Source organism: Macaca thibetana, chromosome 19 (genome assembly GCF_024542745.1).
Source record: "Macaca thibetana thibetana isolate TM-01 chromosome 19, ASM2454274v1, whole genome shotgun sequence".
Taxonomy (NCBI): domain Eukaryota; kingdom Metazoa; phylum Chordata; class Mammalia; order Primates; family Cercopithecidae; genus Macaca; species Macaca thibetana.
In genome coordinates this window covers 10,078,946-10,106,666 of record NC_065596.1, presented here as the reverse complement: position 1 = coordinate 10,106,666, position 27,721 = coordinate 10,078,946, and the positions used below count along the sequence as shown (strand labels likewise).

At 54.6% G+C, this 27,721-nt stretch overlaps 1 protein-coding gene across 6 annotated transcripts; it reads left to right on the top strand.

Annotated features, from left to right (window-relative positions):
- The first annotated feature begins 58 nt into the window (after positions 1-58).
- Positions 59-27,682, top strand: ADGRE5 (adhesion G protein-coupled receptor E5). 6 transcript variants are annotated; one of them, XM_050769922.1, is made up of 20 exons: positions 59-515; positions 7,661-7,711; positions 7,913-8,029; positions 9,754-9,909; positions 13,964-14,095; positions 14,698-14,844; positions 15,274-15,420; positions 15,507-15,553; positions 15,680-15,757; positions 20,099-20,276; positions 20,361-20,468; positions 21,300-21,565; positions 23,320-23,499; positions 24,689-24,880; positions 25,254-25,480; positions 25,623-25,689; positions 25,792-25,883; positions 25,984-26,152; positions 26,869-26,970; positions 27,057-27,682. In XM_050769922.1, exons 1-20 carry the CDS (start codon positions 494-496, stop codon positions 27,084-27,086), a joined length of 2,508 nt encoding a protein of 835 aa, XP_050625879.1. In that variant the 5' UTR covers positions 59-493; the 3' UTR covers positions 27,087-27,682. The 6 variants fall into 6 exon arrangements, with proteins under 6 accessions (XP_050625879.1, XP_050625878.1, XP_050625881.1 ...); XM_050769921.1 differs by having other exon boundaries at positions 20,361-20,471; XM_050769924.1 differs by lacking the exon at positions 14,698-14,844.
- Positions 27,683-27,721: the final 39 nt, after the last annotated feature.

Genomic DNA, 27,721 nt, shown 5'->3' with positions numbered 1-27,721 from the left:
CAGGGAAGAGCCAAATGGCCCCAGGCTTGGGGCCTGCCGCCCAACCCGGTGCCACACCTTCCCCTCCAGAGCAGCCAGCCCGAACACGGAGGCCAGAGGGTTCGTCAGAGCCACATGGTGGAAACTCCAGCAGAGGGTTTTGAAAGCAGGTTGCACTTCATTCTTGCTGAGGGAGTGCACGCGTGTGTGTGTGTGTGTGTGTGTGTGTGTGTGTGTGTGTGTCTGTGTGTGTGTGTGTGTGTTTGCAGCGCCCCTGGGTCTGTGTTTTTATTGCACTTTCCTGCTGGTTTCCAGCTGCACCGCCAGTTCCGGGGAGGGCCCTGGGCCAGCGGCTGTCAGTCCCCACCTCCTTCATAAAGTCCTGGCCTCGGGACAGTCCGCACAGCTGCCCAGCCTGAGACGGGGCAGCCCGCAGAGCTGCCCAGCCTGGGGAGACAGGGCAGACCTGCCCCACTCACTCTTTCCCCTGCCGCTCCTGCCGGCAGCTCGAACCATGGGAGGCCGCGTCTTTCTCGGTAAGTACTTCGGGGCCCCGCTGGGAGGGGCGAGGAAGCTCCAGCGGTACCTTTGGCTGCGTCTGAGAAACGGGAGGCGCCGCTGGTGGCTGTGGGGCCTGCGATGGAGGGAGCCACATTGTCAAGCAGGCAGCTGGTTGTGCTTGGACACCCCCACACCCCGGGAGGAACTCCAGGGTGTTCTTGGAGCCTGCTACTCTGCCGGAGGTATCCTCAAGCTTTCTACTGGAGCCAATTTGGCATCTGCTCCCTAAGAGGGGAAACTGAGGCACGGGGGAAGGAAAGGGGCAAAAAGTGAGTGCTGGGACCCTGAGAGCCGCCGCCGTGCTTAATGTAACGCATAGACGGACATGGGCGGGGGTGGGGAAGCTAGAGGCCAGGACTTCTCCACTGCGGGGGACCCCCAATTTGTCCCTCGCAGTCTCAGCAGCAGGGGCAGCACCAGAGTCCCCAGTTCTTGCTCCCCGCAGACCTGGCTGGGGCTCAGCTGTGGATCAAAGGAACTTTGGCTGGCTGTGGGTTTGAATTTGATTTTTGTTGTGACTTCCCGGGGACTCCCTTTCCCGCCCCACCCAAGGTGACTGTAACGGTTATCAGGGTAACTTGTTGCCTAAGCAACAGAGCAACAAAGAGAGTGAAGAAATGACATTTGGGGCAAAACCTAGAACTTCCCGGACCACAGGGACACAGCTTCCCTGGGCCAGCCCCAGATGGCAGGTGTCAGCTCAGCACCCCGCCCTGGGCTCGAAAGCGAGAGACAAGAGCCCACGTTGGGGTTCTTGGGGGCACACCTGGTGGGGGCAGCTGCTAAGACCTGGCTTCCCAGTGGTTCCACGCCCTGGTTGTCTGTGTCACCAGGGCCAAGTCACAGAGCCTCTGCGCCTCACTTTTCTCATCTATAAAATGGAGCACAACCCGTCTCCATCTTAGATTGTTTTAAGGGTTGAGTGAGTTAGGACACAAACTATTCCTGGTTCACAGTAAGAATTAGGTAAACAGCATTTTAAAAGTGTTGGCTGGGCACGGTGGCTCATGCCTGCAATCCCAGCACTTTGAGAGGCCGAGGTAGGTGGATCTCTTGAGCCCAGGGGTTGGAGACCAGCCTGGGCAACATATTGAGATGTTGTCTCTACCAAAAAAAAATTTTTTTTTTTTTTTTTTTTTTTGAGACAAAGTCTTGCTCTTGTCGCTCAGGCTGGAGTGCAATGGTGCAATCTCCGCTCACTGCAACCTCCGCCTCCTGGGTTTGAGCGATTCTCCTGCCTCGTGCCCCTACCCCGAGTAGCTGGGATTATAGGCACCTGCCACCATGCCTGGCTAGTTGTTGTTTTTTGTTGTTGTTGTTGTTTTTGTATTGTTATGTATTTTTAGTAGAGACGGGGTTTCACCATGTTGGCCAGGCTGGTCTCAAACTCCTGACCTCAGGTGATGCACCCACCTCGGCCTCCCAAAGTGCTGGGAGTACAGGCATGAGCCACCATGCCCAGCCAAAAAAAATGTTTTTTAATTAGTCAGGCTTGGTGGCATGTGCCTGTCCTAGTGAGCCCTAGTGGCTCAGGAGGCTGAGGTGGGAGGACCCAGACCCCTTGAGCCCAGGAGGTTGAGGCTGCAGTGAGCTATGTTTGCACCACTGCATTTCAGCCTGGGTGACAGAGCAAGATCCTATCTCAAAAAAAATAAATAAATAATAAGGCCAGGTGCAGTGGCTCACACCTGTAATCCCAACACTTTGGGAGGCCCAGGCCAGCAGATCACCAGAGGTCAGGAGTTCGAGACCAGCCTGGCCAACATGGTGAAACTCTGTCTTTACTAAAAATACAAAAATTACCTGGGCATGGTGGCAGGCACCTATAATCCCAGCCAGTCGGGAGGCTGAGGCAGGAGAGTCACTTGAACCTGGGAGGTGGAGGTTGCAGTGAGCCGAGATCACGCCACTACACTCCAGACTGGGCGACTGTGAGACCATATCTCAAAATAAATGAATAAATAATAAATTATGATGATTATTAAATTCTGGTAAGACGCTAGTAGGTCTGGGGAATTGTCTGGGGGTCCTTAGGAGGAAGCCTAAAGAAGGAGTGACTGCCCCGCCCCCCACCCCAGGGTCTTTATGCAGGAAACTGACTGCTTAGGGCTCAGCCCAGAGAATGCAAACCAGATGAAACTCAAACCAGAACAGCAGCTTCTCTCCCAGCTTCTGTTTGGGCAACTTCCAAGGCCCCAGATGGAGGCAGCCAGGCCCTGTAGCCTCACGGTGGGAGTAGAGAACCCAGCCCATGCAGAGGGGATGGGGCACAAAGGAACCCTTCCCAGGGCCCTGGGAACCTCAATCTCTCAATTCCTCCTTCCCCAGCCTCTTCTGTTCATTGGATTCTTCCTCATCCTTTTCTGGGCTCTAAGCCTCAGTTTCTCTATCTGTAGAATGGGCATCAACACAGCCCCTGCCTCCTAGAGCGGTTTTGAGCTTTAAAGGAGTTACCTGGGGCTTTGGGAGTTGGAGATGAATCTGCCTAGATCCTGTCCTGCCAGGGGAGGTCATTTTGTGGTCTGTTCTGCAAAGAGGAACTGGGTTCTGGCCGAGGGAGGAACTAGCCAAGCCCTGTGGCCAGAGAGGAGGAAGAGGAGAATCCTGACAGAAGCAGGGAGCGTGGGCTTGGGCAGCGGGGTTTAACCCAGCTGGAAGGAGTGTGGAGGTGGGAGTGGGGGTCTCTGCCTTCCACCCACCTAAGGGGTATGAAATTTGAACACAGGGGCTGAGTGGTCAGGGGACCTCCAATCTGCACCCCAAATACCCGCCCTCTGAAGCTGTGCTCACAACAACAGACCCTAAAATTCCCCTGGGAGCTCCTCCAGGGTTGAATTGGGGCAAATGAGTGGTGAGTCATTCCTTCCCTTAGGCCCAGGAAGTGACTCACGCCCAGCCGTTGTCCTGGTCCCCATCCCTCTGCCCGACACCCCCCTTCAGGTCTCCCGGATTATTGGGGTCCCCAGGATTCCCAGATCGGCAGGGACTGGACGTCCCCTCCCAGCCCGCCCCAGGCCCCACCTGCTGCTCAGATCCCAACGCCCTCCCTTCCCCTGCCCTTCCCCTTCTGTTTCCATCCACCCTCCTTTCTCATGGTTTTCTCTCTTCCTCGCTGTTTCTCTCTCTGGCCCTCTGTTCTCTCTGTCCCATTTCCTCCTGTTTCCTCTCCTGCTTTCTATGGGCCCCTTGTTTCTCCACCTCTCTCTTTCGCCATGTAATTTCTGTCTCTCTCCATCTCTCCGTGTCTCTCTCTCCATCTCTCCGTGTCTCTGCCTCCTTCTCTGTCTTCTCTTTCTCTAGCTGTCTCCTTTCTCCTCTCTGTCTCCCTCTCTCTCTTTCTCCAGCTCTGTCTCCTTTCTCCTCTCTGTCTCTCTGTCTCTCTCTCTTTTTTCTTTTCTTTTTTCTTTTTTTGTTGAGAGTCTCGCTCTGTTGCCCAGGCTGGCGTGCACTGGCAGGATCTCAGCTCACTGCAACCTCTGCCTTCTGTGTTCAAGCGATTCTCCTGCCTCCACCTCCCCAGTAGCTGGGATTACAGGTGCGCGCCACCACGCCCGGCTAATTTTTTGTATTTTTAGTAGAGATGGGGTTTCAGTATCTCTGTTGGCCAGGCTGGTCTCACACTCCTGACCTCAGGTGATCCATCCACCTCGGCCTCCCAAGGTGCTGGGATTACAGGCGTGAACCACCATGCACGGCCCTCTCTCTCTCTCTCTCTCTCTTTCTGTGTCTCTCTTTCTTTCTGACTCTTTCTCTCTGTTTCTCTGTCTGTTTCTCTCTCTCTCCCTCTGTCTGTCTCTCTTCCTGTCTCTCTCTCTCTCTAATCTCTATTTTCTCTCCACCCCTGCTTCTTGGACTCTCTCTCTCTGGTGAACAGCAAGGAGATCCCTAGGTCCCCATCTCTGAATCCCCTGGTGATCTGAGGAGGGTCCCCCAGGACATGGCTTGGGAGGGGGAACCCCCTGAGCGCTGGGAACCGCCACTCCATGTGCACCCCAACAGGCGGCCACAGTGTCTTCCTGTGGGAGGGGCGCCCAGGGTGTGAAATATCACCACTGGGTCCCAGGACAGACCGCCAGGGCTGGTGGCGGTTGTGGGTGTGGTGTGTATGTACCTGTGTCCCTGGAGGAAGCGTGGAGGTCCAGAGCATCTTAGAGCCTGGGGGATCCAACACCGTCATTTTTTTTTTTTTTTTTTCTGAGACAGAGTCTTGCTCTGTCATACAGGCTTGAGTGCAGTGGCATGATGTCAGCTCACTGCAACCTCTCCCTCCCGGGTTCAAGTGATTCTCATGCCTCGGTCTTCCAAGTAGCTGGGATAACAGGCACTTGCCACCACACCCAGCTAATTTTTTGTATTTTTAGTAGAGAGGGGGTTTCACCATATTGGGCAGGCTAATCTTGAACTCTCAACCTCAAGTGATCCGCCTGCCTCAGCCTCCCAAAGTGCTGGGATTACAGGCCTGAGCTACCGTGCCCAACCACGTCTTCATTTTTACCTAAAGAAATGAAGATGGCAGGCCGGGCGTGGTGGCTTATGCCAGCACTTTGAGAGGCCGAGGCAGGCAGATTACGAGGTCAGGAGATCGAGACCATCCTGGTTAACATGGTGAAATCCTGTCTCTACTGAAAATACAAAAAGTGAGCCAGGCGTGGTGGCGGACGCCAGGAGTCCCAGCTACTCCGGAGGCTGAGGCAGGAGAATGGCGTGAACCCGGAAGGTGGAGCTTTCAGTGAGCCGAGATCGTGCCACTGCACTCCAGCCTGGGCGACAGAAGGAGACTCCTTCTTAAAAAAAAAAAAAAAAAAAAGAGGCCGGGTGCGGTGACTCATGCCTATAATCCCAGCACTTTGGGAGGCTGAGGCCAGCAGATCACGAGGCCAGGAGATTGAGACCATCCTGGCTAACACGGTGAAACCCCGTCTGTACTGAAAATACAAAAAAATTAGCCGGGCGTGGTGGCGGGCACCTGTAGTCCCAGCTCCTCGGGAGGCTGAGACAGGAGAATGGTGTGAACCCGGGAGGCGGAGCTTGCAGTGAGCCTAGTTCCCGCCACTGCACTCCAGCCTGGGCAACAGAGCAAGATTCTGTCTCAAAAAAAAAAGAAAAAAGAAATGAAGATGGCAGGCCGGACGCGGTGGCTCACACCTGTAATCCCAGCATTTTCAGAGGCCAAGGCAGGAGGATCAGTTGAGGCCAGGAGTTCAAGACCAGCTTGGCCAACATGGTGAAACACCATCTCTACAAAAATACAAAAAAATTAGCCAGGCTTGGTGGCGGGTGCCTGTAATCGCAGATACTCTGGAGGCTGAGGCAGAAGAATTGCTTGAACCCAGGAGGTGGAGGTTGCAGTGAGCCAGGATTGTGCCATCGCACTCCAGCCTGGGAGACAGAGAGAGACTCTGTCTCAAAAAAAGAAGAAGAAGAAGAAGAAGAAATGAAGATGGCAGTAAATGCTCAGGCACACCAGACAGCAGTCATGTGGTTCATTCCCACACATACTACACTGGGGAGTGGGCGTCATCATCATCCCTGTTCTACAGAGGGAAACTGAGGCAGAGAGGCCCACTGTCTGGGATTTGAACTGTTTTCTTAGCCACTCCCCACACACCCCAGGTCAGAAGAGCGACAGCTGGAGCTGAGACCCCCTCCAGGCTTATGGCCCTTCCCTGCTCCTCAGTTCCTGAAACTCCACCCCCAAGCCGAGCTCGGGAGGCTGAGGCAGGAGGATTGCTTGAAGCCAGGAGTTCAAGATCAGCCTGGGCAACAGAGCAAGACTCTGTCTGTAAAATAATTTTTTTTTTTTTTTTTTTTTTTTTTTTGAGATGGAGTCTTGCTCTATCACCCAGGCTGGAGTGCAGTAGTGCGATCCGGCTCACTGCAAGCTCCGCCTCCCGGGTTCATGCCATTCTCCTGCCTCAGCCTCCCGAGTAGCTGGGACTACAGGCGCCCGCCACCACGCCTGGCTAGTTTTTTCTATTTTTAGTAGAGACGGGGCTTCACCGTGTTAGCCAGGATGGTCTCGATCTCCTGACCTCGTGATCCGCCCGCCCCGGCCTCCCAAGTGCTGGGATTACAGGAGCCACCGCACCTGGCCTAAAAATAATTTTAAAAATATTTTGGCCGGGAGCGGTGGCTCACGCCTCTAATCCCAGCACTTTGGGAGGCCGGGGTGGGCGGATCACGAGGTCAGGAGATCGAGACCATCCTGGCTAACATGGTGAAACCCCGTCTCTACTAAAAATACAAAAACTTAGCCAGGCCTGGTGGCGGGCGCCTGTAGTCCCAGCTACTTGGGAGGCTGAGGCAGGAGAATGGCGTGAACCCAGGAGGCGGAGCTTGCAGTGAGCCGAGGTCATGCCACTGCACTCCAGCCTGGGCGACAGTGAGACTCTGTCTCAAAAAAAAAAAAAAAAAAAAGTATTTTTAATTTTTTGACCTGGCATGATAAATTATTTTAAAATTTTTGAGTCAGGAAATGTGGCTCATGCCTGTAATCCCAGCACTTTGAGAGGCTGAGGCAGGCAGATCACCTGAGGTCAGGAGTTCGAGACCAGCCTGGCCAATATGGTGAAACCCTGTCACTATTAAAAATACAAAAAGTTGGCCGGGTGTGGTGGCGGGCACCTGTAATCCCAGCTACTTGGGAGGCTGAGGCAGGAGAATCACTTGAACCCAGGAGGTAGAGATTGCAATGAGCCAAGATCACACTATTGCACTTCAGCCTGGGCAACAGAGCAAGATTCTGTCTTAAAAAAAAAATTTTTTTAGTGCACACTTGTGGTCCCAGCTACTTGGGAGGCTGAGGCAGGAGGATTGCTTGAGCCTAGGAATTGGAGGCTGCAGTGAGCTATGATTGCACCACTGCACTCCAGCCTGGGTGACCAAGTGAGACCCTGTGTCAAAAACAAAAACAAAAACACAGCCCCTATGGGGACAGGGTGACAGACTCTTTGGCTTTGAGCATCCAAGTGGGATGTGACATCTGCCCACTCTGTTTGAACGACAGGCAGGATCTCAGACTGAGAGGGGTCAGCATCCTCCTCCCCCAAAATGCATCCCCCTTACGCCTCCTTTCCCACCTTGGGATTCCCTCTGACCCCCTTTCCTTTCTCTGTTGCAGCATTCTGTGTCTGGCTGACTCTGCTGGGAGCTGAAACCCAGGACTCCAGGGGTGAGTCTGCTGGGAAGCAGAAAGCACAGTCCACAGCCAGAGTCTGGGGAGGGCCCTGGACCCCCGCCCAGCCCCCTTCAGCCCAGGGAAAGAGAGGCCTCGTGCACGGGAAACTCAGCGCCCTGCCCCATCTCCCTCAGTGCCCCCTTTTTGTGTGTCCCCTTGCCCCTCACCTTCTGACCGTGCTCCCTGCTCTTGCAGACTGTGCCCGGTGGTGCCCTGAGAACTCCTCGTGTGTCAACGCCACCGCCTGCCGCTGCAATCCAGGGTTCAGCTCTTCATCTGAGATCTTCACCTCCCCCACGGAGATTTGTGACGGTACAGAGGCTTGAGGGCAGTGCAGGGTACATCTGAGATTATGAGGCTTTGCCCAGTGCCAGTGGGGGACAGAGGTTGTTGTTAGGGGCCACAGCATCACTTTCCAGACTATCATCATGGACAGAGAAAAGACAACGAGGGCAGGCGTGGTGGCTCACACCTGTAATCCCAGCACTTTGGGAGGCTGAGGTGGGCAGATTTTTTGAGGTCAGGAGTTTGAGACCAGCCTGGGCAACATGGCGAGACCTTGTCTATACGAAAAATACACAAAATAACCGGGCATGGTGGCACACATCTGGAGTCCCAGCTACTTAGAAGACTAAGGCGGGAGGATTGTTTGAGCCCAAGGGTTTGAGGCTACAGTGAGCTATGATTGCACCACTGCACTCTAGCCTGGGCAACAGAGTGAGATCCTGTCTTAGGGAAAGGAAAGGGGAAGGAGAGGGAGAGGATGAGGAAGAGGGAGAGGGGAAGGGGGAGGGGTACGGGGAGGGGAAGGGAGAGGAAAGGAGGCAGGCAGGCAGGCAGGAAGGAAGGAAGGAAGGGAGGGAGGGAGATAGGCCCGGCGGGGTGGCTCATGCCTATAATCCCAGTACTTTGGGAGGCCAAGGTGGGTGGATCACCTGAGGTTGGGAAGGTCGGGAGTTTGAGACCAGCCTGACCAACATGGAGAAACCTCGTCTCTACTAAAAATACAAAATTAGCCAGGCATGGTGGCACATGGGCTCATGCTTGTAATCCCAACTGCTTCGGGGGCTGAGGCAGGAGAGTCGCTTGAACCCGGGAGGCAGAAGTTGCGGTGAGCCAAGATCGCGCTATTGTGCTCTAGCCTGGGCAACAAGAACGAAACTCTGTCTCAAAAAAAAAAAAAAAAAAGAGAAAGAAAAGAAAAAGAGAGAGAGGGAGGGAGGGAGGGAAAGAGAGGGAGGGAGGGAGGGAAAGAAAGGGAGGGAGGGAGGAATGAAGGGGAAAATAAGGGAAAAATATGAAGGAGGAGAAGTAAGAAGTGAATAGGCATGGCTTCCCAGGGAGAGAGAAGCTGGGTGCTCAGGAATCTGGAGTCTGTGCCTCAGTTTACCCTTAAGACTGGGGAGGGGTACATTCTGGCTATGAGTTTTTTCTGCCTTTTTTTTTTTTTTTTTTGAGACAGAGTCTCACTCTGTCTCCCAGGCTGGAGTGCAGTGACCCGATCTTGGCTCACTGCAACCTCCACCTCCTAGGTTCAAGCGATTCTCCTGGCTCAGCCTCCTGAGTAGTTGGGATTACAGGCATGCACCACCACGCCTGGCTAATTTTATATTTTTAGTAGAGACAGAGTTTTGCCATGTTGGCCAGGCTGGTCTCGAACTCCTGACCTCAGGGGATCCACCCACGTCAGCCTCCCAAAGTGCTGAGATTATAGGCGTGAGCCACTGCACCCGGCCGCCATGGGGTTTAAATTTCTACAAAAAGACTGGGGATGGGGATGTGGAGCTTCCTGTTCATCCCCCACCTCAGCTCTGTTCACTGTGTCCAAATCTAGGATGCCAGCCAGAGAACTGAGATCAAGTGTGGTCTTCAGGAATGGCTTGCTCCAGCTGCAGCACAGCCTGTGCAGTGCAACTTAGGATTCTTTCCAAAAGATACTAAGCAGCAGGCCCCATGTTGGGGAATCAGGATGGGGGTCTCTGCCCTGACGGAACTCACATCTTTGGGAGGTGACTCCCTGTCCTGTTGTGTTCCAGACATCAATGAGTGTGTGCCCCCGTCAAAAGTGTCTTGCGGAAAATCCTCGGACTGCAGGAACACAGAGGGGAGCTACGACTGCGTGTGCAACCCGGGGTATGAGCTTGTTTCTGGGGCAAAAACATTCAAGAATGAGAGCGAGAACACGTGTCAAGGTAAGAACCACCCCACGTCCTCTGACTCTCCATCCGTGAGATTTGGGGTCACCACAGCCATTCTGGCAGCATCCAGAGAGCAGGGCCTTGGTTATAGGGTCAGTGAGATGGGACAGGTGTGCATGTACCTACCCCACCACCCCAGAGAGGCAGAGCGATGTGAGGATTAAGGGCTGACTCTGGGACCAGCTGCCTGGGACAAATCCTGAAAACCAAGTGTATGACATTGGCCAGAATACTTATTCAGAAACTTCTGTCCACATGTGAGATGTGATAACATCATGCTTGTAATTCCAGTGCTTTGGGAGGCTGAGGCGGAAGGATCTCTTGAGGCCAGGAGTTCAAGACCAGCCCATAGCAACATAACAAGATCCCACCCCTATTAAAGGGGAGACCAAGGCAGGTAGATTGTTTGAGCCCAGGGGTTCCAGACCAGCATGGGCAAGCAGGTGAAATCCTATCTTTACAAAAAATACCAAAAAAAAAAAAAAAAAAATTAATTAGCCAGGCATAGTGGCCTGCGCCTGTAGTCCCAGCTACTCAGGAGGCTAAGGCATGAGAGTCGCTTGATCCTGAGAAGCAGAGGTTGCAGTGAGCGGAGGTCACAGCACTGCACTCCAGCTTAGGTGACAGAACGAAACTCCATTTCAAAAAAAAAGAAGACTGGGCGTGGTGGCTCAAGCCTGTAATCCCAGCACTTTGAGAGGCCGAGGCGGGTGGATCACGAGGTCAGGAGATTGAGACCATCCTGGCTAACACAGTGAAACGCCGTTTCTACTAAAAATACAAAACATTAGCCGGGTGTGGTAGCGGGCGCCTGTAGTCCCAGCTACTCGGGAGGCTGAGTCAAGAGAATGGCGTGAACCCAGGAGCGGAGGTTGCAGTGAGCTGATATTTTGCCACTGCACTCCAGCCTGGGCAACAGAGTGAGACTCCGTCTGAAAAGAAAAAAAAAAAAAAAAGCACTTAAAAGCTCCTGGCTTGCAGAATGTGCTCTATCAGCAACGGCTATTGGGGATTTTATCGTAATTCTGATCTGATGCACCCCCAGGATGGGTACTGTAGCGTGTGAGATCAGAGAGCAGCTGCAAAGCTCTAACCCTGCACAGAGGCCACAGCTTTTGCTATGGTCTTGCTTGAGGCCATAGCTCAGGCCAGGAGAAACTGGAACTCCAGGCTTTGCCTCTTTTTCAGGGAAGCTGTTTGGGCAGGGAGGGGCTTCCAGGATCCACAGGGGCAGATGGGAGCCAGCAGTGGGCAGCTGAGAGCGACTCATTCAAAGAGAGGGAGTTAGTGCAGGGTACCAAGATCAGGAAGAGGAGTGGCGCGGAGGTGGGAGGTGATGAGACTCAGACTGCAGAGAGAAGAAAGGGCCCGCAGCCCAGATCCCAGCTTCCCAGCTCCACCTCTCCTGCTCTGCATTCAGGCAGAGTGCAGAGGGACGAAGAGGGAGGTAAGGTGGGGGACAAGACAGAGATGCATGTACCTGGGACATGAACCTGCATGGAGCCCAGCAAGAGACTTCTGTCCACCACACTGCTAGTCCCCAGGGGCCCTTGCAAGTGGACTTGGTGTTGCCCCACATGCATGTGACTTGGCCAGAGGAAAGAGTCTTCCTATGAATTGGAAAAAGATCCCCCTCTCCCAGTGGACACATTTGACAAACAAAGAGTGGACTGGTTTTCAGCCCCTGCTCATCTCACTGGCCCAATATTTTTGTGCAGTGAGCAACCTGCACAACTGTACTTGGCGATCATGGTTTCCTCCCAGGTTGCCCCGGCTAGGGGTGCTGCCCACCCGCTGCTATGAGCCCTCTGCATGGGATGGTGGTTGTGGTTATGGAGGAGGTGTGCTGCTGTGTTAGAAACAGGCCTGGGCTGAGAGAAGGTGACTCAGTCAGGCAGCTGGGCAGAGACGTGGACAGCAGGGCTGAGGTGATAGAGGGACCTCCATGGACATCAAGGCAGGTGATAGAGACAGCAGCCTGCTGGTTTGGAGCAGGACCTATCACCAGAGGTGAGAAGCTCAGAGGGGCCTGGGCCCCTCCCTTTAACCTCAGCACTCCAGGCTTCACTATTACACCTGAGGACACATGCACCCAATGTCACAGCCCATGGGGCCTCTGACATCCGGCTCCATCCACTCCTCACCCCACTGTCTCCAGGCGTCTCAGGGCCATCCTAGACACCTGATCACCCATCTTTGTCCCAACCCTGAGACTCAGGAGCCTCCACAGGGGGCCACGTCGGAAGCTCAGAACATCCCCCTGCCCATCTGGCATCTTATTTGCATAAAACAAAAGGGGGCTGGCACTCAGGATATTTCATGGACTCATGACATGGCGTGTGGTGGCGCATTCCAGTACAGTATCCATCCTTTCCGCCATCGCCAGGGACTACCAGGATAAGACTTGCTGCCACTGGGGCTCACATGAGCTCAGCCACACCTGGAACCCCTCTGACACCCACTCCTACCATAATGAACCCCAAAACCCTGTCCAGAATCTCAGGAGGAGGGAATCTCAGCCAACAACCTTGCTTGGAGAAGATGCCTCCTGACCGTCTTCCTGGCCATTTAGCCCTCATCCATTTCCCCATTCAAGGCTCCACCCTCACCCACTCTGATAATTCCTGGGCCTAAATGCATCTCCAGTGACCAAAGCTTGGGAGGATGCTGTGGCCAGGGGTGGTCAGGGTGACATGAACCCCACAAATGGATTCAGAGGGCCAGGCGCTGTGACTCATGCCTGGAATCCCAGCACTTTGGGAGGCTAAGGTGGAAGGATCACTTGAGGTCAGCAGTTCGAGAGCAGCCTGACCAACATGGTGCAACCCTATCTCTACTAAAAATAGAAAAATTAGCTGGGCGCAGTGGTGCGCACCTGTAATCCCAGCTACTCGGGAGGCAGAGGCAGGGGAATTGCTTGAACTCGCGAGGCGGAGGTTGTAGTGAGCTGAGATCACATCACTGCACTCCAGCCTGGGCGACAGAGAGAGACGCTGCCTCAAAAAAAAAAAAAAAAAAAAAAAAAAAAAAACAGGCACTCAGAGGATTGGATGAAGGAAGCGGCTCCAGCCTGGACTAGATGGCAAGAGAGAGTGTCACTGGGGACCATCGCCCCAGGCCTGATCCTCTCCCGAGCCCAGTCCTGGTCTGGAGCACTTGGGGACAGAGATGGAAGCTTGAACCCCATTCAGCAGGGCCCACAGGTCTCCATCCCTGGTGGAATGACAAGGGATGAGAGGACAGATACATCTGCCACCCCTCACCCATCGGCACCGGTGCCCTCTCCAGCCACAAGCCCCCGCTCACGGCCAGCTCTGCTCAGATATGGATTCTCACCACATCCTGCTATTTCCCTACCCATAGATCCCTTCCTGGGGGTCAGAAAAAAGCATCTTTGTAGACTCGGGGCTGCTTGGCTGGACATCAGCCCCCACTGTCCACCCCAGCCTGGTGCCCACTGTCCAGGCAGCCCTAGCCTGTCCCGCACCATCGCTCGTTCACCCCACCCCTGCCATTGCACTGCATCACGGGGGCCCTGGCTCAGGGAGGGGCCTTGGCCCATGTCCATGAAGCTGGGCTCTCAGAGCTAGTGTGGATGGGACAGCGCCGTCCTGCCAGGGCCACCAGGATTCTGAGAATTTGGCCAGCGAGCTGCCATCCTGGGGGAGTCAGGCCCAGGGCCACCATTGAGAGCCAAGACACGTCCTGCCCAGGCGCACAGCATGTCCCTTGCATTTGGTTCTCAGGAAGACCCCACCCTGGCCTTTGCCCGGAATCCACAGGCTGGGACACAGATGGCTGGGACACACCAGCTTGGAGCTGCCCAGAAAGGCAGAGCAGAAGGGAGGACTTGGCTGCTTCCGGCCACATCTGGACAACAGAGGGCCTGGGCCACCACCCTCACCATAGGATGCCTCTGTGTGGATTGGAAAAGGGAGGAGACAGTGGTGCCTTCCAGATGCTTCCGTGCCGGGAAACGTGGCGGACCCTCAGCCCTGAAAGCTGCTCACAGCTACGGGCATCCTTCACCCTCTCCTTCCTCTTGCAGACGTGGACGAATGTCAGCAGAACCCAAGGCTCTGTAAAAGCTACGGCACCTGTGTCAACACCCTCGGCAGCTTCACCTGCCAGTGTCTGCCTGGCTTCAAGTTCAAACCTGAGGACCCGAAGCTCTGCACAGGTAGAGGCCCCGGGAAGACGCTGTGAGGCTGGACGGGAGCTGGGGATGGAGCCGAGGCAGGTCCTGCAAAGCAGCCGAGGAGAAGGGAGAAGATCCGCAGGTTCCCACAAGGTCAAGGACCTGCTAAGCCCCTGCCTAAGGATTCACCTCCCAGGAAGGTCCCGCCACAGCAGGGAGGCAGCAGGGCCTCTGGGGCTTGGAGTGCCCTTGTGGGCCCCCAGACCTCACCCCTTCCTCGTCTGTCACGTGTGAGTGGAAGAAGGTGTCACTTCCAGTTCTGAGAAGGGGAACCTCCACCATGACCAGGGAGGGAGCAGATGAGAGGTTTTAGTTTTTAGTCATGGAAGTCCGGCTCCCATGACTCAGTTTCCCTTTTGCTTTCACCTCCTATAAACTGGGGACCATGGTCCCTGCTGTGCCCTTCTGGTAGGAAGACCATCATAAGATGCTTTGAAGGTGAAGCTGAAGGTCACCAGGTGGCGACACGTGCAATAATGGTCTTCAGTCCGGGGCAATGAAAAGACAGGGAAGTGGGTGCAGTGAGTGGAGGGCAGGCCTGGGCTGGTCAGGGACAGGGTTTGACCCTCTGGCTTTGTCCTCAGATGTGAATGAATGCACCTCCGGACAAAACCCATGCCACAGCTCCACCCACTGCCTCAACAACGTGGGCAGCTATCAGTGCCGCTGCCGCCCGGGCTGGCAACCGATTCCGGGGTCCCCCAATGGCCCAAACAATACCATCTGTGAAGGTCGAGAGCTCAGATCCCACGTTCCCAGAGACCCACAAACATCTAACCACATGTTCAACGGCACCCCACGAACCAAGCGGAACGAACGCTGGAGGCGCCCGGCTGTGCCAGGCGCTCGTTCTTCTGAGGCTAGATGAGAAAAGAGCAGGGCTCCCCGGGAAGGAGCTGGGGTACTGAGGGGGGAGGCTCAGGGGGACCCCAGGCAACAGCTGATGACTCACTGGGAGGAAGACGTTTCACCATATTTGTAACCTGCACATCTGCACGGGGCACACCTGCTGTGCCCAGGCCTCTCCACGCTTCCATAACCCAGCGTCCGCCACTCCAAGGGGGGCACTAATGCCAGGAAGAACGAGCTGGGGGCACAGACAGGAGACAGGACCTTCTCTGAGCTCGGACAGGGCCTGACTCCCTTCTTCCTGTCCTCAGATGTGGACGAGTGCAGCTCCGGTCTGCATCAGTGTGACAATTCCACCGTCTGCTTCAACACCGTGGGTTCGTACACCTGCCGCTGCCGCCCAGGCTGGGAGCCCAAACACGGAATCCCGAATAACCAAAAGGACACTGTCTGTAAAGGTATGACCTGACCCTAGAAGCTCCCCAACCCCCAACACACACAGACACTCTCCCGCCTAATGAGCCGCTTGTCTTGTTCCCTGCAGAGATGAATTTCCCCACCTGGACCCCGCCCCCTGGAGTCCACAGCCAGGTGAGTGGCCCCTGCAGGGACGAGGTGGCAGGAACTCCATCCACACAGCACCGCATCTGTCTCCTTGTCCTAAGCTTCCCACCCACCGTCCAGGCTCTCTGACCCCCACATCTCCTCTCTCTGCAGACGCTTTCCCAATTCTTCAACAAAGTCCAGGACCTGGACAGAGACTTCAAGACAAGCTCAGCCAACGTCACCATCCAGGTAAGGGCAGGATGCTGGGGGACCCTAGGACAGTGTAGAATCAGCTGGGGGAGGCTTCCATGTGGCCAGAGAGAGTGCCCAACCCAAGCAGGGGCCTCTAGTCAGAGATGTACATGCGCATAAGATACACATACCACATACAGTATGTACACAAACATATGTACACTCGGACACGTGAAGACGCACGCACACACACATACACCAGGTATAATGGCAACAGACTGCAGCACTTAAGAACCTGGAGATGGGCCACAGGAGTTCAAATCCCCCCATTGCCACTTCTTTTTTTTTTTTTTTGGAGGCGGAGTCTCGCTCTGTTGCCCAGGCTGGAGTGCAGTGGCCGGATCTCAGCTCACTGCAAGCTCCGCCTCCTGGGTTTACGCCATTCTCCTGCCTCAGCCTCCCGAGTAGCTGGGACTACAGGCGCCCGCCACCTCGCCCGGCTAGTTTTTTGTATTTTTAGTAGAGACGGGGTTTCACCGTGTTAGCCAGGATGGTCTCGATCTCCTGACCTCGTGATCCGCCCGTCTCGGCCTCCCAAAGTGCTGGGATTACAGGCTTGAGCCACCGCGCCCGGCGCCACTTCTTGCTATGTGATCTCAGGCAAGTGAGCCGCCCTCTTTGGGCCTCGGTTTCCTCATCTGTTTTTGGGGTTGTGGTGGGTTTTTTTTGTTTTTGTTTGTGTGTGGTTTTTTTTTTGGAGACAAGGTCTGGCTCTGTTGCCCATTCTGGAGGGCTGTGACACGATCATGGCTCACTGCAGCCTCAATCTCCCTGGCTCAAGTGACCCTCCCACCTCAGCCTCCCAAGTAGCTGGGACCAAAGGCACGCACCACCATGCCTGGCTAATTTATTTATTTATTATTTATTTATTTAATATATTTATAGATGGGGGTCTTAATATGTTGCCCAGGCTGGTCTCGAACCCCTGGGCTTAAGTGATCCTTCTGCTTCGGCCTCCCAATGTGCTGGGATCACAGGCGTGAGCCACTGTGCGTGGCCTCATCTACAACACAGGCATTAAAATAATGCCTCCTTCATATAGTCAGTGTGAAGGGTAAATAAACTAATAGTGGTAAGACTCAGAGAACTGTGCCTGACACATGATCAGCCTTATAGAAAGGCTTTCCTGGCCAAGCACCGTGGCTCCCGCCTGTAATCCCAGCACTTTGGGAGGCTGAGGCAGGCGGATCACCAAAGGTCAAGAGTTTAAGACCAGCCTGGCCGGCCGGGCGCGGTGGCTCAAGCCTGTAATCCCAGCACTTTGGGAGGCCGAGACGGGCGGATCACGAGGTCAGGAGATCAAGACCATCCTGGCTAACACGGTGAAACCCCGTCTCTACTAAAAAATACAAAAAACTAGCCGGGCGAGGTGGCGGGCACCTGTAGTCCCAGCTACTCGGGAGGCTGAGGCAGGAGAATGGCGTAAACCCGGGAGGCGGAGCTTGCAGTGAGCTGAGATCTGGCCACTGCACCCCAGCCTGGGCGACAAAGCGAGACTCTGTCTCAACAAAAAAAAAAAAAAAAAAAAAAAAAAAAGACCAGCCTGGCCAACATGGCGAAACCCCATCTCTACCAAAAATACAAAAATTAGCTGGGCGTGGTGGTGTGTACCTGTAATCCCAGCTACTCAGGAGGCTGAGGCAAGAGATTCGCTTAAACCTGGGAGGCGGAAGTTGCAGTGAGCCGAGATTGCGCCACTGCACTCCAGTCAGGGCAACGAGAGTAAGACTTTGTCTTAAAAAAAAAAAAAAAAAAGTTTTCCCATATGTGTTTAGCACCGTAGAAAAATGATGTGAGCCACTTAACATAATTTTAACTTTTCCAGTGGCTAGATTATTTATTTAGTTAGTTTTAGAGATACGGTCTTGCTTTGTCACCCAGGCTGGAGTGCAGTGGCACAATGACAGCTCACTCCATTCTCAACCTCCTGGGCTCAAGCGATCCTCCTGCCTCAGTCTCCCAAGTATTAAGAGCTGAGGCTACAGGTGTGAGACACTGTGCCTAATTTTTTTATTTTTTGTAGAGATGAGGGTCTTGCTATGTTGCCCAAGCTGTTCTTGAATTCCTGGATTCAAGTGATCCTCCCACCTCAGCCTCTGAAAGTACTGGAAGTACAGGTGTGCACCACTGTGCCTGTTGTCCAATAACTACACTTTATAAAGTAAAAATAAAGTTAAATTAAAGTTAAGATTGCAGGCCAAGCATGGTGGCTCAAGTCTGTAATCCCAGCACTTTGGGAGGCTGAGGTGGGCAGATCACCTGAGGTCAGGAGTTCAAGACCAGCCTGGTCAACATGGTGAAACCTCATTTCTAAAATAACAAAAAAATTAGCCGGGCATGGTGGCAGGGACCTGTAGTCCCAGCTACTAGGGCGACTGAGGCAGGAGAATCACTTGAACCCGGGAGTCGGAGGTTGAAATGAGCCAAGATTGTGCCACTGCACTCCAACCTGGGAGACAGAGTGAGACTCAGTCTCAGATAAATAAATAAATAAAGTTAAGATTACATTTAACCCAATAGATCCAATGTATTAACCACTTTAACATGGAATGATTTTTTGTTTTGTTTTGTTTTGTTTTGTTTTTGAGACGGAGTTTCGCTCTGTTGCCCAGGCTGGAGTGCAGTGGCACCATCTCGGCTCACTGCAAGCTCCGCCTCCAAGGTTCATGCCATTCTCCTGCCTCAGCCTTCCAAGTAGCTGGGACTACAGGCGCCGCCCACCATGCCTTGCTACTTTTTTGTATTTTTAGTAGAGACGGGGTTTCACCATGTTAGCCAGGATGGTATCGATCTCCTGACCTCGTGATCTGCCCGCCTCAGCCTCCCCAAGTGCTGGGATTACAGGTGTGAGCCACCGCGCCCGATCAAAGTTATTGTTTTTGTTTTGCTTTGTTTTGTTTTGAGACAGAGTTTCGCTCTTGTTGCCCAGGCTGGAGTGCAATGGCATGATCTCGCCTCACCGAAACCTCCGCCTCCCGATTCAAGCAAGTCTCCTGCCTCAGCCTCCTGAATAGCTGGAATTACAGGCATGCACTACCATGCCCGGCTAATTTTGTATTTTTAGGAGAGACGGGGTTTCTCCATGTTGGTCAGGTCGGTCTTGAACTCCCGAGCTCAGGTGATCCACCCGCCTTGGCCTCCCAAAGTGCTGGGATTACAGGCGTGAGCCACCAAGCCTGGCCGGGAATTATTTTTTTTAAACCCTGAGATATTTTGTATTCTTTTTCTTAGAATAAGTCTTTGAAATCTGTTGTGTATTTTACACTTCAGAGCAGGTTCAGATGCATTAAAAGTGCCGGACAGAGTTAGAACAGAGCCTGCCGGGGATGGTGGTGGCCACCTGTAATCCCAGCTACTGGGGAGGCAGGAGGATTCCTTGAGCCCAGGAGTGGGAGCCTCCAGTGAGCTAGGATTGCCCCACTGCACTCCAGCCTGGGTGACACAGCAAGAGCCCGTCTTCAAAAATAAAATAAAAGGTTGAGTGCGGTGGCTCACGCCTGTAATTCCAACACTTTGGGAGGCCAAGGTGGGCAGATCTCTTGACCCCAGGAGTTCAAGACCAGCCTGGGCAACATTGTGAAATCCATCTCTACAAAACAGTACAAAAATTGCCGGGCGCAGTGGCTCATGCCTGTACTTCCAGCACTTTGGGAGGCAGAGGTGGGTCAGGAGTTCAGGAGTTCGAGACCACCCTGGCCAACATGGTGAAACCCCATCTCTATTAAAAATTTAAAAATTAGCTGGGCATGGTAGTGGACACTTGTAATCCCAGCTACTCAGGAGGCTGAGGCAGGAGAATTGCTTGAACCCAGGAGGCGGAGGTTGCAGTGGTCCAAGATCGCGCCATTACACTCCAGCCTGGGCGACAGGAGTGAAACTCCATCTCCAAAAAAAAAAAAAAAAAAAAAATTACAAAAACTAGCCGGGTGTGGTGGCACGCTTCTGTAGTCCCAGCTACTCAGAAAGTTGAAGTGGGAGGATCACTTGAGTCTGGGAGGCAGAGGTTGCAGTGAGCTATGATTATGCCACTGCACTCCAGCCTGGGAGACAGACCGAGACCTTGTCTCAGAAAAAGAAAAAAAAAGAACAGAAAATCAATACAGAGCCTGGCAGGCAGGCTGTGCCCAACCAGTGTTAAGCACTGTGATTCATACATACATGGAGGCATATACTCAATCCGCCACTTGTTTTCTGGTTACTGCATGATCTCAGTGATTCCCTTGTGCCTGTGGGTCTCCAGGGTGTCCCCTGGTGGGCGGGGGGGAGGTGAGATCCAGGTCCTTCAGGCAACCCCTGTGGTCCCATGCTCCAGCGATTCTGTCACCCGCCACCCCGTAGAACCTCATCAAATTGGTAGACGAACTGATGGAAGCTCCTGGGGACATAGAGGCCCTGGCCCCATCTGTCCGGCACCTCATAGCCACCCAGCTGCTCTCAAACCTTGAAGACATCCTGAGGATCCTGGCCAAGACCCTGCCTGAAGGCCCCTTCACCTACCTTTCCCCTTCGAACACAGGTGAGACCTTGGCCTGCCCTGCCCTAACCCTGGGCCCCACCTGGTACCCGGGGTCCCTAATCACTACTGCCCCTCTCCCCTCAGAGCTGACCCTGATGATCCAGAAGCAGGGGGACAAGAACGTCACTATGGGTCAGAGCAATGCACGCATGAAGCTGAATTGGGCTGTGGCAGCTGGAGCCAAGGACCCAGGTAGCAGTGGCCGTCTGGAACGGGAGCCCGTGGGAAAGAGATGGAGGAGCTGGGATGGGGCCAGGGTGAGGTTCAGAATATGGAACAACTGACCGGGCATGCCTGCAATCCCAGCATTTTGGGAGGCAGAAGTGGGTAGATCGCTTGAGCTCAGAAGTTCAAGACCAGCCTGGGCAACATGGTGAAACCTGGTCTCTACAAAAATTACAAAAATTAGCTGGGTGTGGTGGCCTGTGCCTGTAGTACCAATTACTCGGGAGGCTGAAGTGAGAGGATCAGTTGAGCCCGGGAAGTTAAGGCTGCTATGAGCTATGATCACGCCAAAGCACTCCAGCCTGGGCGACATAGTGAGACCCTGTCTTAAAAAAAAAAAAAAAAAAAAAAAAAGCCAGGCGCAGTGGCTCATGCCTGTAGTCCTAGCACTTTGGGAGGCTGAGGCAGGTGGATCACCCGAGGTCAGGAGTCCGAGACCAGCCTGGCCAAAATGGTGAAACCCCGTCTCTACTAAAAATACAAAAATTAGCTGGGTGTGGTGGCAGGCGCCTTTCATCCCAGCTACTCGGGAGGCTGAGGCAGAAGAATCGCTTGAACCTGGGGAGTGGAGGTTGCAGTGAGCTGAGATTGCGTCACTGCACTCCAGCCTGGGCGAAAGAGCGAAACTCCGTCTCAAAAATAAATAAATAAAGGAACAGCTAGAAACTGACTCATCGGGAGGGGCTCCTGGCGTCATCGTGGTGGGCTGGCTGAGCCTGAGTTGGGCCATCTTGGGAGGGAGGATACAGCATGGGAGGAGGACAATAGGAGTAGGCAGCAAGCGTGTCTGTTCCCCAGGCCCCGCCGTGGCGGGCATCCTCTCCATCCAGAACATGACGACATTGCTGGCCAATGCCTCCTTGAACCTGCATTCCAAGAAGCAAGCTGAGCTGGAGGAGATCTATGAAAGCAACATCCGCGGTGTCCGACTCAGACGCCTGTCGGCCGTCAACTCCGTCTTTCTGAGCCACAACAACACCAAGGAACTCAACTTCCCCATCCTGTTCGCCTTCTCCCACCTTGAGTCCTCCGCTGGGAAGGAGGGAAGAGATCCTCCTGCCAAGGTCTCTGCTCACTCTGCTCCTTCCTCAAAGATAACCCAGGGTCTTTGCATGTGCTGGGCCCCTCCCTGTAAAGCTCTTTCTCCATGTGACTCCGTTTTCTTTTTTTTTTTTTTTGGTGACACAGAGTCTCGCTCTGTAGCCCAGGCTGGAGTGCAGTGGCCGGATCTCAGCTCAATGCAAGCTCTGCCTCCCGGGTTCACGCCATTCTCCGGCCTCAGCCTCCCAAGTAGCTGGGACTACAGGCGCCCGCCACCTCGCCTGGCTAGTTTTTTGTATTTCTTAGTAGAGACGGGGTTTCACCGTGTTAGCCAGGATGGTCTCGATCTCCTGACCTCGTGATCCACCCGTCTCGGCCTCCCAAAGTGCTGGGATTACAGGCTTGAGCCACCGCGCCCGGCCTTTCTTTTCTTACTTATCTATATTTTTAGACAGGAGGGTCTCACTCTGTGGCCCAGGCTGGAGTGCAGTGGCGCGATTATAGCTCACTGCAACCTCGAACTCCTGGACCCATCCATTCCTCTGGCCTCAGAGTTTTGAGTAGCTGAGGCTACAGGCATGTACCACCACTCCCAGTTAACTTTTTTATTTTTGATAGAGACAGGGATCTCACTATGTTTCCCAGGATGGTCTAGAATTCCTGGGTTCCAGTGATCCTCCCGCCTCAGCCTCCTAAGTAGCTGGGACTCTAAGTGTGCTCCACTACGCCCAGTTAATTAAAAAAAACATTTTTTTTTTTTTTTTTTTTTTTTTTTTTTTTTGAGACAGAGTCTCGCTCTGTCGCCCAGGCTGGAGTGCAGTGGCGCTATCTCGGCTCACTGCAAGCTCCGCCTCCCGGGTTTACGCCATTCTCCTGCCTCAGCCTCCCGAGTAGCTGGGACTACAGGCGCCCGCCACCTCGCCCGGCTAATTTTTTTGTATTTTTAGTAGAGATGGGGTTTCATTGTGTTAGCCAGGATGGTCTCGATCTCCTGACCTCGTGATCCGCCCGTCTCGGCCTCCCAAAGTGCTGGGATTACAGGCTTGAGCCACCGCGCCCGGCCAAAACATTTTTTTTTTAATGGAGATGGAGGTCTTGCTATGTTGCCAAAGCTGGTCTCAAACTCCTGGCCTCAAGCAATCCTCTCACCTTGGCCTTCCAAAGTGCTGGAATTACTTACAGGCGAGAGCCACCACGCCTGGCCACCTTCTAATGTACTATGTATGTTACTTATTCATTAGGTTTATGACATAATCTGCCTCTCCCACTTTTTTTTTTTTTTTTTTTTGAAATGGAGTTTCACTCTTGCCACCCAGGCTGGAGTGCAGTTGCTCAATCTCAGCTCACCGCAAACTCTACCTCCCAGGTTCAAGCGATTCTCCTGCCTGGGACTCCCAAGTAGCTGGGATTACAGGTGCTTGCCACCACGCGCAGCTAATTTTTGTATTTTTTAGTAAGAGATGGGGTTTTGCCATGTTGGCCAGGCTGGTCTCAAACTCCTGACCTCAGGTGATCTGCCCGCTTCGGCCTCCCAAAGTGCTGGGATTACAGGCATGAGCCACTGTGCCCGGCCTCCTCTCCCACTCTTATGTCAACCTCACAAGGGTAGGTGCTTGTGTCTGCGGCGTTCACTGCTGTGTCTCCAAACTGTTACATTCAGTAGGCGCTCAGTCAATACTCATCTAGTAAACAAGCAGCCCTCTTGGGCTCAGCGCAAGCCCAGGACCTAAGAGTGAGCTCCAGGCCAACCTCTCTGACCACCCCCATCTGCCCACAGGACGTGATGCCTGGGCCACGGCAGGAGCTGATCTGTGCCTTCTGGAAGAGTGACAGCAACAGGGGAGGGCACTGGGCCACCGAGGGCTGCCGGGTGCTGGGCAGCAAGAACGGTAGCACCACCTGCCAATGCAGCCACCTGAGCAGCTTTGCGATCCTCATGGCTCATTATGACCTGGAGGTGAGCAGCTGGGGCCATCCTCAAGCGCCCACAGGTAACAAGGTCCAGCAGCAACCAGACAGGCAGCTAGTTCTCCATGGAGCCCTGCTGGTTGCTCAGATATGTCTGCATGGTTGCACAGCCCAGGTGTCCCCACATCACACCCCTCGCATCCTCTTCCTTTGGCCTCTTCTCTACAACCCAGAAACTATACATCGGGTGCAGCCAGTAGCTCCTCTGCCTGTCCATCCTGTACCAATTGTGAGATGTCAAGTAAAAGCTCCCCGTGTAGAGCATTCCAAGGGAGCACCACTTGCCTTTTTTATTTCAGACGGAGTCTCATTCTGTCGTCCAGGCTGGAGTGCAGTGACGCAATCTCAGCTAGTGAGGTTCAAGGGATTCTCCTGCCTTAGCCTCCTGAGTAGCTGAGATTACAGGCGTGCACCACCATGCCTGAGTAATGTTTGTATTTTTAATAGAGACAGGGTTTCACCATGTTGCCCGGGCTAGTCTTGAACTCCTGACCTCAGGTGATCCACCCGCCTTGGCCTCCCTAAGTGCTGTGATTACAGGTGTGAGCCACCATGCCGGCCTTTTAAAATTTTTATTTTTATTTTTATTTTTTTTTTGAGACAGAGTCTTGCTCTGTCGCCCAGGCTGGAGTGCAGTGGTGTGATCTTGGCTCACTGCAACCTCTGCCTCCCGTGTTCAAGCGATTCTCCTGCCTCAGCCTCTCAAGTAGCTGGGATTACAGGTGCACGCCACCATGCCCAGCTAATTTTTGTATTTTTAGTAGAGGCGGGGTTTCACCATGTTGGGCAGGCTGGTCTCGAACTCCTGACTTCAGGTGATCCGCCCACCTCAGCCTCTCAAAGTGCTAGGATTACAGGCGTAAGCCACTGCACTCAGCCTGGAGCACCACTTTCTGTATGTGACTTCAGTAGAATCCATAGTTAAGCTGGGCCTTGTCGAAAACTGCAATTAGGCAGAGAAAGGGAGCGCCTGTGGTCCAGGCCATAGGCCCAGCAAGCACAAAAATGTGAAATCCGTAGACTCCCCTGCCAGCTGGTAAGTGTGGCCAGATCTAGGAGGGACAAGGGAGGAGGTCAGAGAGGTGGGTCCGTCAGAGTGTTGGCGGAAAAGGGACCACAAAGAGGGCAGAAAGGCCTCAGGCCCTGAAGGAACCCTGAGCACCCGGTGCCACTCCTAGGACTGGAAGCTGTCCCTGATCACCAGGGTGGGACTGGCGCTGTCACTCTTCTGCCTGCTGCTGTGCATCCTCACCTTCCTGCTGGTGCGGCCCATCCAGGGCTCGCGCACCACCATACACCTGCACCTCTGCATCTGCCTCTTCGTGGGCTCCACCATCTTCCTGGCCGGCATTGAGAACGAAGGCGGCCAGGTGAGGTCCCGCCCGGCTCCCACCTGAGCTCTGGGGTCAGGGAGACCTGGGAGGGGTTAGCCCCGCCCACTCCCGGGGCTCGGTCGGGTAGGCGGGCCCTGGAGGCATGAGGCCCCGCCCCTGCCCGGGATCTGGCCCCGCCCACCGGGGGGTCGGGTTGTCTCTTTAAAGGGCGCTGGCCTTGGAGCCGCCTGGCCATGTCCCGAGTCCCCGCTCGCTTCTGAGCGTTGTTGGGGATGGGCCCTGGAGGGGAGCCTGGCCCGGCTCCAGACCCGCCCACCCTTCGGCTGTGGTCCCGCCCACTCTCGGGCCCTGGCGCCGCATGCCCCGCCCCGCGCTGACGTCGCCCCGCCCCTCCGTCCCCGCCCCGCAGGTGGGGCTGCGCTGCCGCCTGGTGGCCGGGCTGCTGCACTACTGCTTCCTGGCCGCCTTCTGCTGGATGAGCCTCGAGGGCCTGGAGCTCTACTTTCTTGTGGTGCGCGTGTTCCAGGGCCAGGGCCTGAGTACGCGCTGGCTCTGCCTGATCGGCTATGGCGTGCCCCTGCTCATCGTGGGCGTCTCGGCTGCCGTCTACAGCAAGGGCTACGGCCGCCCCAGATAGTGAGTGCAAGGAGGTGGGGCAGGGGGAGGGCGGGGTGCTAGGCCCGGGGCTCACAAGCAGTGCCACGCACGATGTCCAGCTGCCCTCGGTTCCGCTTCTGGCTTCCTGGGACACTGATGGGACCCCTCCCTTACCTCACAGCTGCTGGCTGGACTTTGAGCAGGGTTTCCTCTGGAGCTTCCTGGGGCCTGTGACCTTTATCATTTTGGTAAGTTCCACTCCCCCTCCATCAAAGCCCAAGCGCCATGGGCCCAGGCCCGCCTGGACTATCGCTCTCGACCTCTAACCCACAATCTGCTCCCCCGCCCAGTGCAATGCTGTCATTTTCGTGACTACCGTCTGGAAGCTCACTCAGAAGTTTTCTGAAATCAATCCAGACATGAAGAAATTAAAGAAGGCGAGGTGAGAGGAGGGGCTGGGAGGACTTGGAGGCGGGGCCGGGGTGAGGGGCATGAAGCTGGAGGTGATGTGGGGGCCCACACTGCAACCCCCCTCCCCGCAGGGCGCTGACCATCACGGCCATCGCGCAGCTCTTCCTGTTGGGCTGCACCTGGGTCTTTGGCCTGTTCATCTTCGATGATCGGAGCTTGGTGCTGACCTATGTGTTCACCATCCTCAACTGCCTGCAGGGCGCCTTCCTCTACCTGCTGCACTGCCTGCTCAACAAGAAGGTGGGGGCCTGGGCACGGTGGCACACACCTGTCATCCTCCCACCTACTTGGGAGGCTGAGGGGGGAGGATTGCTTGAGTCCAGAAGTTCGAGACCAGCCTGGGCAACATAACCAGACGCTGTCTTTACCAAAAAATTCAAAGATAGCCAGGGTGAGGCCAGACGAGGTGGCTCACGCCGGTAATCCCAACACTTTGGGAGGCCGAGGTGAGCAGATCATCTGAGGTCAGGAGTTTAAGACCAGCCTTGGCTAATGTGGTGAAACCCCATCTCTACTAAAAATACAAAAATTAGCCGGGCACAGTGGCACATGCCTGTAGTCCCAGCTACTTGGGAGGCTCAGGCAGGAGAATCACTTGAACTGGGAGGCGGCAGTTGCAGTGGGCCAAGATGGCACCATTGCACTCCAGCCTGGGGGACAGTGAGACTCATCTCAAAAAAAAAGATAGCCGGGTATGGTGGTGAATACCCATAACCTCAGCTTCTCAGGAGGCTGGGACAAGAGGATCACCTGGGCCCAAGAGTTCAAGGTTGCAATAAACTATGATAGTGCCACTGCACTCTAGCCCGGGCGACAGGGGGACCCGATCTCAAAAAAAAAAAAAAAAAACACACACACACAAAAACACCAAGGTGGGGCTTAAAGGCAGAGCATGGGGAGGAGCACGCACGGTCCCAGGGCCTGCTCCTGCCCTGACTGGGTATCTGGGCCGGCAGGTTCGGGAGGAATACCGGAAGTGGGCCTGCCTAGTTGCCAGCGGGAGCAAGTACTCAGAATTCACCTCTACCACGTCTGGCACTGGCCACAATCAGACCCGGGTAAGGGGCTGCGCCTGGGGCGGGTGTGTGGGCAGGAAGGCACCAGGGCTGGCAGGGCTCAGGTCTCACTGGGCTCTCCTCTCCAGGCCCTCCGGGCGTCAGAGTCTGGCATATGAAAGCACATGGTTCTGGACGGTCCAGCAGCTCCTGTGGCCGCAGCAGCTTTGTACACGAAGACCATCCATCTTCCCTTCGTCCACCGCTCTGCTCCCTCCACCCTCCCTCCCTAAGCCCCGTGTGTGCCACCAGGAGGGAGTGGCAGCTATAGTCTGGCATCAAAGCCCAGGACACCCAGTGGGGTGGAGCCGGAGCCACTGGTCCTACTGCTGGCTGCCTCTCTCCTCCACCTTGTGACCCAGGGCAAGTACAGGGGCTGGCCCAGGGCTGCAGCATGTTGCCTTGGCACCTGGGGCTAGTACTCAGGACAGACTGAGGGCTCGTCCCGGCCTGGACTTTTCCTCTCACGTCTGCTGCAGAACTGAAAAGACTAGGTGCTGGGGCTCAGCTTCCTTCTTAAGCGAAGACTGATGTCAGAGGCCCCATGGCAGAGCCCCTTGGGGCCACTGCCTGAGGCTCACGGTACAGAGGCCTGCCCTGCCTGCCCAGGCAGGAGGTTCTCACTGTTGTAAAGGTTGTGGATGTTGTGTAATGTGTTTTTATCTGTTCAAACTTTTCAATGTTGACACTTAAAATTAAACACATGCATACAGAAGATGGCCTTGCCTGCTGGTGGTGATTCAGACGCCAGGCC